At 38.1% G+C, this 14188-nt stretch overlaps 2 protein-coding genes across 2 annotated transcripts; both read left to right on the top strand.

The window, feature by feature from the left end:
* Positions 1-6706: 6706 nt before the first annotated feature.
* Positions 6707-8776, top strand: LOC133330791 (neprilysin-4-like). The gene has a single exon (XM_061539198.1). It carries the CDS (start codon positions 6707-6709, stop codon positions 8774-8776), a length of 2070 nt encoding a protein of 689 aa, XP_061395182.1.
* Positions 8777-10851: 2075 nt separating this feature from the next.
* Positions 10852-12792, top strand: LOC133330789 (neprilysin-4-like). Its single transcript, XM_061539197.1, has one exon. It carries the CDS (start codon positions 10852-10854, stop codon positions 12790-12792), a length of 1941 nt encoding a protein of 646 aa, XP_061395181.1.
* Positions 12793-14188: the final 1396 nt, after the last annotated feature.

The following is a 14188-nucleotide window of genomic DNA, read 5'->3' as shown; positions in this document are numbered from 1 at the left end:
CCATAGAAACATTTTTGATTAATTTTATTATTTCTTGGCAACAATACCCCGTCATTTATCTTGTGCATGTGTACAGCGAGAGCAGTATTTAGCAACAATTTACAAGTCTGCCAAAGTCTTAGCGTTTTTGTTTTTCCAATGAATGAATGAATTTCATCTGTCATGATTTGTTTGTAATAAGCGAGTGGGCTTGGTGTGTATTTGATTTTGTTGTTGTTGTTGTTGTTCTGCCTAGCTTTCAATTTACACGATGTGAATTTTGTAATACAAAGCTGGTCATGGAGAAAAAATACTGATTTCATGTACATATGTTTGTACAAACATATATTTTTTTATACAATTGAAAAAAGTGTTGAATTTCTGCTAATGAGCAAGAGATAAATCATTTGTATATGTTTGTTCGTGTGTGTATGTTAATTTGCGATTTAAACGTATTGAATTTGTAATTATCAATAAAATAGTTCAATTAAGTTCAGTAGAATTATTTTGAAATATTATATTACAATAAACAATAACTTTGATTAAGTGCACAGTGTTTTGAATCGAAAAAAAAATAAATCCAAACCTTTTGCAGTCCTTGAAAAAATTATTTTAAACCAGTAAGGAAAGTAGAAAAGTCGGAATGGGCAGACTATATGATACCCTTCACCACTTTGGGTATATTATACATATGTATCCTAAAAGACGTCGTGTGTTTGTTATATATCGATATCTGAACCGATTTAAGGGAAACTTGCCAGATACTAATTAATATAACTTCAGTACGTTGTGTCAATCGGCCTAGCAATGGATCTTTTCACGAAGCTTAGCAGCATCATTCTAGACTTAATTCAGTACCCTGTACCAAAATTCGTGCGAATCGAAAAATATATAGGGACTTTGGTGCACCAATTACATATAATTGGGCGAAGATATATGTGGGGAGCTACATCCAAATCTGAACCCATTTTCACGAAACTTAACACACATCATTCTAGACCTTATTCATTACGCTATGCCAAATTTCGTGCAAATCGAAAGATATATAGGAAATTTGTTGCACCATTTACCTTAAATCGGACGAAGATATATATGGGAGCTATATATCTAAATCTGAACTGATTTTCACGAAACATAACACACATAATTCTAGACCTTATTCATCACGCTGTGCCAAATTTCGTGCAAATCGAAAGATATATAGGGACTTTAGTGAACTATTTACCTAAAATCGAGCGAATCTATATATGGGAGCTATATCTAAATTTGAACCGATTTTCATGAAACTTTTCACACATCATTCTAGACTTAATTCAGTACGCTATGCCAAATTTCGTGCAAATCGAAAGATATATACGGACTTTGATACACCATTTACCTTAAATCGGACGAAAGTTTATATGGGAGCTATATCTAAATCTGAACCGATTTTTCCCAATTTCAATAGGGCTCGTCCTTGGGCCAAATGTGACCTGTACTTTGTTTACAACTTAACATGTACAGACGGACGACGGACATGCATAAATCGACTTAGAAAGTGATTCTATGCAAATTCTCAAAAGAATCATGGGTCTATCTCGATTATTTTTGCCTGTTACAAACATACGCACAAAGACATAATACCCTGTACCACAGTGTGGTGAAGGGTATAAAAATCCTTGTAAAATTTATTTTAAACCAGTGAGAGGAGCAGTATAGTCGGACGGGGCCGACCATATGATACCCTACACAACTTCCTAGAAAATCACACTTTGTGTAGTTCTATATTCTCACTTTGTGTAGTTCTATATTCGCGATATTTGCACCCTCTTGACTGACTAGAGATCAACAAATATTACTAATATCCAGTACAGTTCTTCTAATTACTTGCCCAGATTCCCTTCACCGTGGCTTGTGTTGTGATGTTCGGCTTTAATTGTGGCCTATAAATTGACTCAAGAAAAAAATTAAGTTTTCATCCCAAAATTATTATCTGATCATCACCGAAAATTACAGGCATGTCCTTGACCATAACGGGAAACTCACGGAACATTTCAAAGCGATCAGCGGTATATTTCGCCCTCTAGTGTGGTAATGGGTTACTAAATGATATTTGAGTACGTAAGCACCTGTAAATATTTAAGTGTAACTCCCACATCCGAGTACACACGACAATAAAATTTATATCAATTTAAAGGTCAACCACACCTCTTGGGTATACTATCAACTTCTCGGGCCTATGCCCTTCAGGGGTAAATCTATACGCTATAGGATACAAATTTTGTAATTTTTCACACAAAAGTCGGGGTCCAGTTGATCCGCTAAATATTGACCAATCTTTATATAAAACAGGCATGCTTATTCTTTGGCCCGATCCCCTTCTCCATGCAAAAATTCGCGGAGTTTGGGTCATAAGTGCGCCTCTGGAGAGACCAGAAAAACCGACAAAAATAAAGTTTTTGGTCCATTTCATCCCCTAAACATTAACCGATCATTACCAAAACCAATAGGGGTCTTCATTGGCCAGAACCCATACTACATGCAAGATTGGATGAAGTTTGGTCCATAACCGTGGCCTGTATCGGGTTTTTACAAATTAGATCGACTCAGCTAGTCGAGATATGATCGATATACTTAAGGTGGGTCTAGGACCAATATTTCGCGGCGTTACAAATTTTTGGCTATAATACCCTGACAACATAGTTGTGTAGGGTATAAAAATCTAAACCTATTGAAGTCTTCTTAAAATATTTATATTCCGAAGTTTTAAATAAAATATATTTTATTTATTTTTTACATTCAACATCTTATTTAATTTGGGATACTGTTTCGTATAAATTGTGTGGTCACGAAATCTTTCGTGGTCTTCTGGTTCTCGTGTTCGGTGGTACCAAATGTTTTCGCTAGAACCATTCTCAATGGGAAATCCAGCTTCCCGCCGACATTCATTTGTCTGCTCAGCTCATTTATTTTAACAGCATGTGGTTTAGCTGTTCTCTGCTGTGTATTTATTTTCTTTATGTCTGTCTAGGAAAATGGAAAACTTTGCAAAAACAAAAAAAGCATAATTCATTGTTTTGTTTTCACACGTGCTGAACGTGGTTCACTTGTTTGTCTTGGAAATAAAATGTTTGCGTGTCAAAATTTTTTTTTGTTTTTATTACTTGCATGCAACGCCGTTTTTTTAAATATTAAAGTAGGTCTAATATGACAGCTGTGTTTTGAGTTCGAAGTGATTATTGTACAGTCATAGGCATAATTGTTTTGACGAACTCAATAATAAACGTGTATTTTTTAAACATTTTTTTTTTCAAAGGACTACAATTGGGTGGCGTAGGAAATAATAGATACCAAGCAACGGCTCTGATTGGCTTTAACATGGCGAAGCCCAGGCTTATCTTGGTCCCTCTTTCATCTAAATTGTGGACATTGACCACCCCTTGGTAACACCTGGGGTAGATATTTTCATCACCCGATGAAATAGTGAGCTAATATGTGCCGCGAGTTCATCCATAAGAACTATTAAAAAATGGGTTGAGGCGTCGGGTTAGTTGCCCACTCTCGGAAAACCCAACCTACTATGAAAAAGCAAAGAAAAAGAAAACCAAACCCACCTAATGTTGACGACCCCCGCAAACGTATAAAGAACCACGATCTGCGAATCTGCACATGGAATGTGCGCACGTTGTACAGAACAGTCGCAGTCTTCGCTTTGGCGGATGTACTCCAGAAGTACAAAGCCGATATTATTGCCTTACGGGAAATGCGATGGAATGTGGGACTAGCGTAAGTAAATCAGACGATTAGGCGACGACGATTAAAAGCGAAGTTCTTCTACATCAGTCTTATTTGCGCCCATGCACCGACCGAAGATAAAGATGAACAGACAAAAGGCATATTTTACGAGCGCCTAGAAACAGCATATGACCGTTGCCCTGGCCATGACACTAAGGAAGGTAAAATATCTTTGGCCCCTCCGTCGGAAAATTCAGCCTCCATGAAGAAACATCAGACAATGTCTTGAGGTTAACTGACTTCGCGGCAGCAAAAAAAAAATGGTAGTTAGCAGCACTAGATTCAAGCATCTCGATATACACAAGGCCACTTGGATTTCTCCCGATCGAACAACGAGAAATCAAATCGATCATGTTGTCATAGACGGAAGGCATTCATGCAGTGTTTTAGACTTCCGATCTATCCGGGGAGCGAATATCGATTCGGACCACTGCCTTGTAGCAGCCAATGTTCGCTCTATTAATTAATGTTGCAGCAAAGTTGCGATCTAACACAACACGGAAATTTGACGTCGAAAAGCTGCAAACACAAAAGCTAGCCGAGGCCTACTCCGCTCATCTTACCCACCTTATTTATGAAAGCACATCTTGTCAGGAGTGTCGTAATGCTACTAACATGAAAAAACTCAGCGTATAGGGCAACCCTACGGACAGTAGCAACACATGATGCGATGGAGAACTGTCGGGAGAAAAGGAGAGAGGAGAAACATATTTTCAGAAAGAAAAAGAAAAACGTGAGCGTGAGCAAATCGAAATGCACAGGAGTCGGAATGAAGTCCGAAAATTCTATCAACGGGTTAAACACCAAACTGAAGGCTTTGGTGCAGGCACATCCTCTTGTAGAGACGAAGAAGGAAACCTGGTGAGAGAGACAGACAGCGTGCTGAGGATCTGGAAGGAGCATTTTGAAAAACTTCAAGTATCAAATAGTAGCGGTGAAGAAGATACCCCAGATCCAATAATAGATGACGTATAGAGTGTATACCACCTAGCCAAGATGAAGTAGGAATAGCAATCAATCGACTGAAGAATAATAAAGCAGCAGGTGCCGATGGGTTACAAGCCGAACTATTCAAGAATGGTGGTCAGATGCTGGTAAGGAGCATGCACCAGCTGATAAGTACAAGTTCGCTAGAAGAATGCATGCCCAATGATTGGAACCTCAGCATCCTGTGTCCCGTGCAAAAAAAAAAGGAGACAAGACGATATGTGCCAACTATAGAGGAATAAGTTTCCTTCCCATCGAATATAAAGTTCTATCCTGCGTACTGTGTGAACGACTGAAGCCAATGGCCAATGACATTATTGGACCATATCAATGCGGCTTCAGACCTGGCAAATCCACCATTGACCAGATTTTCACTTTGCGTCAAATCCTGGAAAAAACCCACGAAAAACACATCGACACATTCCACCTATTCGTCGACTATAAAGCCGCATTCGACAGCCCTATTCGTTCAGAGGTGAATAAATCCATGTCTGCGTTTGGCATTCCTGCAAAATTATTCCGGCAATGCTGGATAACTTTAACTGGTACAAGATCAGCAGTTAAAGTCGGAAAGGACCTATCCTACGAGAGACCAATGTGAACAGAAATGGCGCTCTGTACACCAAACAACTCGTGTTACTCGCCTACGCCGATAACATCGACATAATGGGTCGAACAGCCACCTTTGAACAAATTGAGAAGGAGTCCGCCAAACTGGGTCTGGCAGTAAACGGCGAGAAGACCATGCTGATGGTATCAACGCGCAAGACGTCCAGTAGACTCGGACCAGCTGTTGAACTTGAGAACTACTGCTTCGAGGTAGTTAAATATTTTATATACCTTGGTACAGTCATAAATAAAACGAATGACATCAATTTTAAAATTCGGAGAAGGATAGTGGTGGTCAACCGATGCTACTATGGTCTGACCAAACCACTCAAAAGCAAGGCCACCTCCCGCCAGACCAAACTCACACTCTACAAGACGCTGATACTACCAGTGATGTTATATGGATCTGAAGCATGGATACTTGCGCAAGCAGATGAGGCAGCTCTTGGAGTGTTTGAGAGAAAAATTCTCCGAAAGATCTATGGGCCTATCTGCGTTTTCCAGCTATTCTCGGACATCGACGTTGTTAGACTTGCTATTATATGGATCTGAAGCATGGGTACCTAAGCAAGCAGAAAAGGCAGTTCTTGGAGTGTTTGAAAGAAAAATTCTCCGAAAGATCTATGGGCCGATCTGCGTTGACGGTGAATATCACCGTCGAATGAACCATGAGTTGTACCAGCTATTCTCGGACATCGACATTGTTAGACGTATTGAGCTGCTGCGACTACATTGGCTAGGTTATGTTGTGAGAATGGAGGAAGATGCCTCAGCCCAGAAGGCATATAAAAGCGAACCAGATGAAGTCGAAGACAACATTACCGAAAATGGTCTTTCAAATTGGAAAAACTGCGGAAAAGACCGACGCTCCTGGAAATCTTTCCTAAGTCTCGGCTTATGGAACGAAAGTTCTGTCACAAGCCAGCTAAGTAAGTAAGTACAATAGGCGTGGATTTGTTTAAATATTTTTTTCCGAAGGACTACAATAGGTGTTTAAAAACTAAATATAGAAAAATTTGCTTTATTTTTATGCGATGTTCTAACCTATTTTTTATTCAACAAAGAGAAGTATTACTCTCTTATTTCTTATTTTAAGAGAATATAATTTATATAGTAAAAAAATCGTTGATAGATCTATGAAAGAATTTCATTGACGATGCAGTCTGCTGATAACCTTTGTCACCTATTTTTGGAGGCTGTAAATCATAAAAGAAACAAAACACAACCCAGGCCAGATGATAGAAATTGAAAACAGAACAGAAAATGCACCAATCAGTTGGAAATTAGAAATCGAAGTGTATAGAATCGACATAGAAATATTATAAAAAATAAAAAAATAAATTCTAACTTGGCCAAGATGATAAAACAATGGCTAATCGTTGTGGTTATTGCCACAATTGGAGTCAATGGAAATTCGTTCAATACCTCCGATGAATATACGTTAAATATTATACGCTATTCCAAGGCCGCTGAGATTCACAATTTAATGGATGAGCGAGTTGATCCTTGTGATAATTTCTATGCCTTTGCCTGTGGCAAATGGAATCGCATTAATCCGGCCAATTCATTTGAAACCATTACGACGGGTTTCTTTGAAACTGTCCAAAAGGCATTAAATCGTAAAATAGCCGAGGTGTTGGCAGATGATGAGGATGCCAAGGGCTATACGGCCATCGATAAGAAAGTGAAAAATTTCTATGAATCCTGTATGAATTTGTCGGCCCTGAAGGCCACCTATAAGGATAAATTAATGGCCATAGTTAAGGAATTTGGTTCGATGCCTGTCTTGGAGGGTGATAACTGGCAGGAGGATGAGTTCGATTGGTTGCAGGTTGTTGCCAAGATTGCCCATAAATATGAAATATCGATTATGCTGGGCTTTGATATTATGGCTGATTTTGCTGATAATTCGATGAATCGGGTGTATGTGGGTCAAGCTGAGCTACCACTGGAATCGAGATCTATGTATTTGGAGGAAGGTAATGCCATTTATCGTCACCAATATCAGGAAAATATTGCCACCAATTTGAGAACATTTTTGGGTGTTGAGGCCTCGTTGGCCCGGCAGACGGCCAAGGAAATTTTGGATTTTGAAATAGGTCTTGCCCGGGGTTTAGTTGATGATAAATTGGGTCTGCAGCTGGATGAACTGACCAGCCTCACCACCATTGATGAGTTGCAAATGAAATATGCCCCCACATTGGATATCAAGAGATTACTACGGATTTCGTTGGGTTCCCTGCCCACCGATGAGATTTACGAAGTCATTGAGGATTATCAAATAAATCTCGTAAGTCTACTAAAGACGACACCCAAACGTCAATTGGCCAATTACATATTCTACACCCTGCTGGAAAATTTCATGTTGAAAATTCCGAAAAATAAAAATGAACTGCGCACGAAATGCATTGCCAATACGAAGAAATATTTCGCCAAAAATTTGGATAACATGGTCTATCGCATCTACAATACCAATGACACGGAGAGAGGTGTGGAATTTATGTGGCGTGAAATACAGAATACCTTTCAGAAAATGCTACTCTCGGATCGCATGAATTGGATCAAGAAAGAGACCCGCAACTATGCTGTGGAGAAGTTGTATGCCATGAAAATTGAAATTAATTCCTATGAGAAGACGAATTTTAGTGAGGAGTTTGGTCAACTCGTTGTGAACAAACATGATTTTGTGGAGAATCTGAAATCGGCAATGATGTTGAGTGCCAAAAATTCGCGGAAGAAATTATACGAACCTCCCGCACCATTGGATGCTGGAGAATTGCTATCATTCACCCCCGCCAATATTCTAATTGAGAATCGTATCAAAGTCCCCGTCTCCCTGCTGCAACCATTCTATGTATGGTCCAATACATATCCCAATGCATTGAAATATGGTACCCTGGGATCTCTAATATCCCATGAACTTATACATGGCTTTGATGATACCGGTAGGAATTTTGATAAATTCGGCAATAGTCGTAACTGGTGGGATGACAAATCCACGGAAGCTTTTAAAAATCGTACCAAATGTTTTGTGGACCAATACAAGAATTATATTTACAATGGCAAGCTGTTGCCCGAAATGGCATCACAATCGGAAAATATTGCCGATAATAGTGGTGTACGTTTGGCCTATGCGGCCTATCAACATTGGTACGATAATGCCATGCGTAGCCGCCACAACATGGAAAGTGAAACCCTGCCACGATTGAAGTACAATGGCAAACAGTTGTTCTTTATTAGCTACGCCCAAATCTGGTGCAGTGATATCCATCCGGCAATGCGTAATTTACAAACCTCCACAGATACCCATGTTCCGGGAAAATTCCGTGTAATTGGTCCTCTGTCTAATTTTCCGGAATTTTCTAGGGAATTTAATTGCCCCCTGGGTAGTAATATGAATCCGGTTAGTAAGTGTATAATTTATTAATTTTTTTGTGATGAAGGATTTTTGTTGTCGTTTTTTTATTTTTTAATAAATGGGGAATTGTTGACCTATACTTTTTTGAAATGTTTCAATTTTTAAAAAATTCCTAAAAAAATTGACCAAGGAAGACATTTTTACAGGATTTTTTAAAACTTTTTTTGTGCCCATTCAAAGGAGTGGATTTTTAAAAATATTTTTTGAGGTCTATCAAAGGCGTGGATTTTTAAAGAATATCTTTTTGAGGTCTATCCAAAGGCGTGGATTTTTAAAGAATATCTTTTTTGAGGTCTATCAAAGGCGTGGATTTTTAAAGGATATTTTTTCAACGGGTCATCATTAACAGGCGTGGATTTTTAAAGACTATTTTTTCGTCTATCAAAAGGCGTGGATTTTTAAAGACTAAGGAATATTTTTAAAGACAATTTTTTCGAGGTCTATCCAAAGGCGTGGATTTTTAAGGAATATTTTTCGTTGTCTATCGAAGGCGTGGATTTTTTAAGGAATATTTTTTCAAAGGTCTATCCGAAGGCGTGGATTTTTTAAGGAATATTTTTTCAAAGGTCTATCCAAAGGCGTGGATTTTTAAAGAATATCTTTTTGAGGTCAACCCAAAGGCGTGTATTTAAAAAGACTATTTTTCGAGGCGTCGATTTATAAAGAATATTTTTTCGAGGTCAATCGGGTATCATCAATAGGCGTGGATTTTTTATTTTTTCGACGATTTTTATATTTTTTCAACGGGATTTTTAAAGACATCATCAATAAGCGTGGATTTTTTAAAGAATATTTTTTAAGACTATTTTTTCCATAAGGCGTGGATTTTTTAAGGAATATTTGTTTAAGGACCATCCATAAGGCGTGGATTTTTTAATTTTTTCGAGAATATTTTTTAAGGACCATCCATAAGGCGTGGATTTTTTAACGAATATTTTTTCAAGGACCATCCATAAGGCGTGGATTTTTTAAAGAATATTTTTTAAGGACCATCCATAAGGCGTGGATTTTTTAAAGAATATTTTTTAAGGACCATCCATAAGGCGTGGATTTTTTAAAGAATATTTTTTCAAGGACCATCCATAAGGCGTGGATTTTTTAAAGAATATTTTTTCAAGGACCATCCATAAGGCGTGGAATATTTTTTAAGGACCACCATAAGGCGTGGATTTTTTAAAGAATATTTTTTAAGGACCATCCATAAGGCGTGGATTTTTTAAAGAATATTTTTTAAGGACCATCCATAAGGCGTGGATTTTTTAAAGAATATTTTTTAAGGACCATCCATAAGGCGTGGATTTTTTAAAGAATATTTTTTAAGGACCATCCATAAGGCGTGGATTTTTTAAAGAATATTTTTTAAGGACCATCCATAAGGCGTGGATTTTTTAAAGAATGTTTTTCTGAGAATACATGCCTATTTTCTAGGTATATTCAAAGGCTTCCCTGCTTCTACGTAATCAAAACAAATACAATTTCAAAATTACCTATACCATTTGCCAGATTTAGAGTGCATGCAAACAAAGCCGTGTTTTTGTGTGTCTTGATCCAAAATAAATAAAAGATAAGAATTGTTGTGACATCATATTTTTTTAAATACCTGATTTAACCACAGCCATCGATATTGAAAATTATTTTTAAAACCAAAAACACAGAGAGCGTTTACTGTTCAGGTCAAACCATTGCTTACTCTTAAGACGCACGAAAGAGAGAAGAGAAAATAAATATTTCCTGCGGTTATGGAGAAAGTGAGATAAGCTTATCGCTATACAACAACAAAAAATATCCCTATGTACACACAAATGTGTGTGAGCTCATGAATCGTTTGTTGATAAATAAATAAAATACCACAAGGAATTCGACATCGACATTCCGTTCAGTTGTAATATTGAAATCATAACGTCAAGATCATCCAACCAACCAACCGACCACCTAACCAATTCGGAATGTCGAAAGTGTTTTATTTTTTAATTTTGTATTCAATATTATGCACCTGGGGCACTGCTGCTGGCCATCCCGCAGATCAAGATTTGTTTAATCAGGAAATTAAACGCCTTTCAAAGGCAGCGGAGATCCATAATTTAATGGATGAAACTGTCGATCCTTGTGATAATTTCTATGCCTTTGCCTGTGGCAAATGGAATCGTTATAATCCCGCCAATACCTTGGAACGTGCCTCAACGGGATTTTTTGAGGCTGTGTTGAAATCGTTTAATCGTAAAATCGCCGAGGTTTTAACTTCCGATGATGTGTCGGGATTCAATGAGATTGATCGTAAGGTGAAAGTGTTCTATGATTCATGCATGAATTTATCTTCGCTCAAGGATGTGTATCGGGAAAAATTATTGGAAATTTCCGAAGAATTTGGAGAAATGCCGGTACTGGTTGGTGATCGATGGCAGCGCCATGAATTCGATTGGTTGGCAACGGTGGGGAAAATGGCCTACAAATATGGGATACACATAATTCTCGGCTATGATATAATGGTGGACTATGCCGATACCACGACGAATCGTTTATATATTGGTTATCGTGGTTTACCTTTGGAATCGAAATCTATGTATTTGGATGAGGGTAATGCCATATATCGTGAGGGTTACAAAAGTAAAATGTCGAAGAATCTACAACGCTTCTTGAAACTGCCACAAGAATTGGCCGAGGTAACAGCCAAAGAGTTACTGGAATTTGAAATTGGTTTGGCCAAGGGTATGATAGATGCCACCGCCGGTCTGCAGGTAACCGATATTACCCAACTCACAACTATTGACGATTTGGTTCAAAAATATGGTCAAGATTTGGATTTGAGGCGATACATCAATATTTCATTGGGTTACACACCCACCGATAAGGTCTATGAAATGGCCGAGGACTATCAGAAAAATGTCATTCAATTGGTGAAGGAGACACCACGCCGCGTCGTGGCCAATTACATTTTTTATAATTTCCTTGAACATTTTATGGTCAAGGTACCCCGAAGTCATGAGGAGTTGCAGTCTAAATGTATCAGCCGAACGAAGCGGTATTTTGCCAAAAATCTCGATAACATTATCTATAGGCGAATCAATAGCAACAACAATACCGGCAAGGCCATTGATTTTATGTGGCATGAAATCCAGACAACATTCGAACAAACTTTACTTTCAGAGCGACTGCAGTGGATTGGTGAGGAGACCCGTTCCTATGCCATTGAAAAACTTAAAGCCATGCAATTGGAAATTAATTCGTATGAACAGCGGAATTTCAGCGCCGAATTGGCTGATCTTCAATTGAGTAAGGAGAACTTTTTGGAAAATCTGAAAGCGGCCATGATTTTAGGTGTACGCAATACAAGACAAAAACTACAGGAACCACCCTCAGCATTGGAGGCGGGAGAAATTTTATCATTCACCCCGGCCAACATTATTGTGGAGAATAAAATCAAAGTCCCGGTTTCGTTGCTACAACCCTATTTTGTCTGGTCCAATCTCTATCCGAATGCTGTACAATATGCCACCCTGGGCTCGTTGATATCTCACGAGCTAATACACGGTTTCGATGATACTGGACGAAATTTCGATAAGGCCGGCAACAGTCACAATTGGTGGGATGCCACCTCCACGGAGAATTTTAAAAATCGTACCAAATGTTTCATAGATCAATATAAAAATTATACCTATAATGGTCGTAAATTACCCGAAATGCAATCACAATCGGAAAATATTGCCGATAATGGCGGTGTTCGCCTGGCCTATGCTGCCTATTTACGTTGGTATGAAGATGAAGCTCGTTCGACGGGAGTGCTGCCTATTGAATCCCTGCCACGTTTTCAATATTCCGGAAAGAAGCTATTCTTTATCAGTTATGCTCAATTATGGTGCAATGATGTCCATCCGGTGGTGAAGAATTTACAAACCTCCACTGATCTACATGTACCGGGGAAATATCGTGTCATTGGACCATTGTCGAATTTTGAAGAGTTCTCTAAGGAGTTTAATTGCCCGCCGGATAGTAATATGAATCGTTCGAATAAATGTGAAATTTATTAGGAACAAATAACTAAATAGGAATTTAGTTAAGATCTCCCTGCCATCCAGGAATACATCGAAGTGGTAAAAATGAGTAATTTAACAAAATTCGAAATTTTAAAAATTTTAATTGTTTCTTCTTCTTTTGCAGATGTAACAATGGATGATAATTTTAGTATAGAGAATAGACATAAAGTAAAAAAATTAAAAACAATAAAAAAATAAAATTCAAAGAAAAGTTTTTCTAAGACCCATTCAAAGGCATTGATTTTTATACCCTTCACCACACTGTGGTATAGGGTATTATGTCTTTGTGCACATGTTTGTAACAGGCAAAAGGAAACGAGATAGACACATGGTTTCTTTTAATAATATGCATAGAATCACTTTCTAAGTCGATTTATGCATATCCGTCTATCCGTCCGTCCGTCTGTCTGTCCATGTAAAATTGTAAACAATTTACAGGTCGCATTTATGATCCGAATTGGATGAAATTTGGCATAGGTCACCTATTTAGCCCAAGGAAGAACCCTATTGAAATTGGGAAAAATCGGTTCAGATTTAGATATAGCTCACATATATATGTTCGTCCGATTTAAGGTAAATGGTGTACTAAAGTCCCTATATACATTTCGATCTGCACGAAATTTTGCATTGCGTAATGAATTAGGTATAGAATGATGTGTGTCAAGTTTCGTGAAAATCTGTTCAGATTTAGATATGGCTCCCATATATTTTTTCGTCCGATTTAAGGTAAATGGTGTACCAAAGTCCCTATATACATTTCAATCTGGACGAAATTTCGCTAACGTAATGAATTAGGTCTAGAATGATGTGTGTTAAGTTTCGTGAAAATCGGTCCAGGCGAAAAAAATATATGGGAGCCATATCTGAATCCCATATATTTTTTTGAGCTGATCAAATTTTTCGGAGGATTGTAGATCCCACCATTGATGAAGGTTACCATGTTTGTCATAGCGACGACCATCATCATCAAAGCCATGCAATAATTCATGGGACACTACCAAGTTTGGCAAATACCAGGGTATTGGGTAGTCCATGACCGGTAATGTAATAGGGTTGCAGTAGGGCCACTGGGGCGGTTACCAAATTGAACATAAGGGAATTTTGTATGAAATAGGTATCGATTGGTATGTCATACATGGGTTGCAGCGGTCGCGAGAGTTTTTTGATTTCTTTCTTGGCTATGAAAGTTTTTAATGCCTTGACATTGGCATCGAATTTTATATTTTAGATCAACATTATCACACCACAGTTGGGCATAGCCAATAAAAAATAATTGTCGATTATCATAGGAGAAACTATGAAATAATTCGGCAATTAATAACGCAGTCTGGTGTGTTCAGTCAACCATTTAAGGTAGGCCTTATAGGCCAGATGGATACAACCATTGTGA

This window comes from Musca vetustissima, unplaced genomic scaffold (assembly GCF_032173495.1).
Source record: "Musca vetustissima isolate MV318-11 ecotype Yass unplaced genomic scaffold, APGP_CSIRO_Mvet_v1 utg75441, whole genome shotgun sequence".
Taxonomy (NCBI): Eukaryota; Metazoa; Arthropoda; class Insecta; order Diptera; family Muscidae; genus Musca; species Musca vetustissima.
The sequence above is the reverse complement of the archived record's forward strand: the minus strand, read 5'-3'. Positions and strand labels throughout refer to the sequence as shown.

Bases quoted from the DNA above. Each gene is read 5' to 3' on its own strand.
- LOC133330791 (XM_061539198.1), top strand. From the start codon at position 6,707: ATGATAAAACAATGGCTAATCGTTGTGGTTATTGCCACAATTGGAGTC.
- LOC133330789 (XM_061539197.1), top strand. From the start codon at position 10,852: ATGGATGAAACTGTCGATCCTTGTGATAATTTCTATGCCTTTGCCTGT.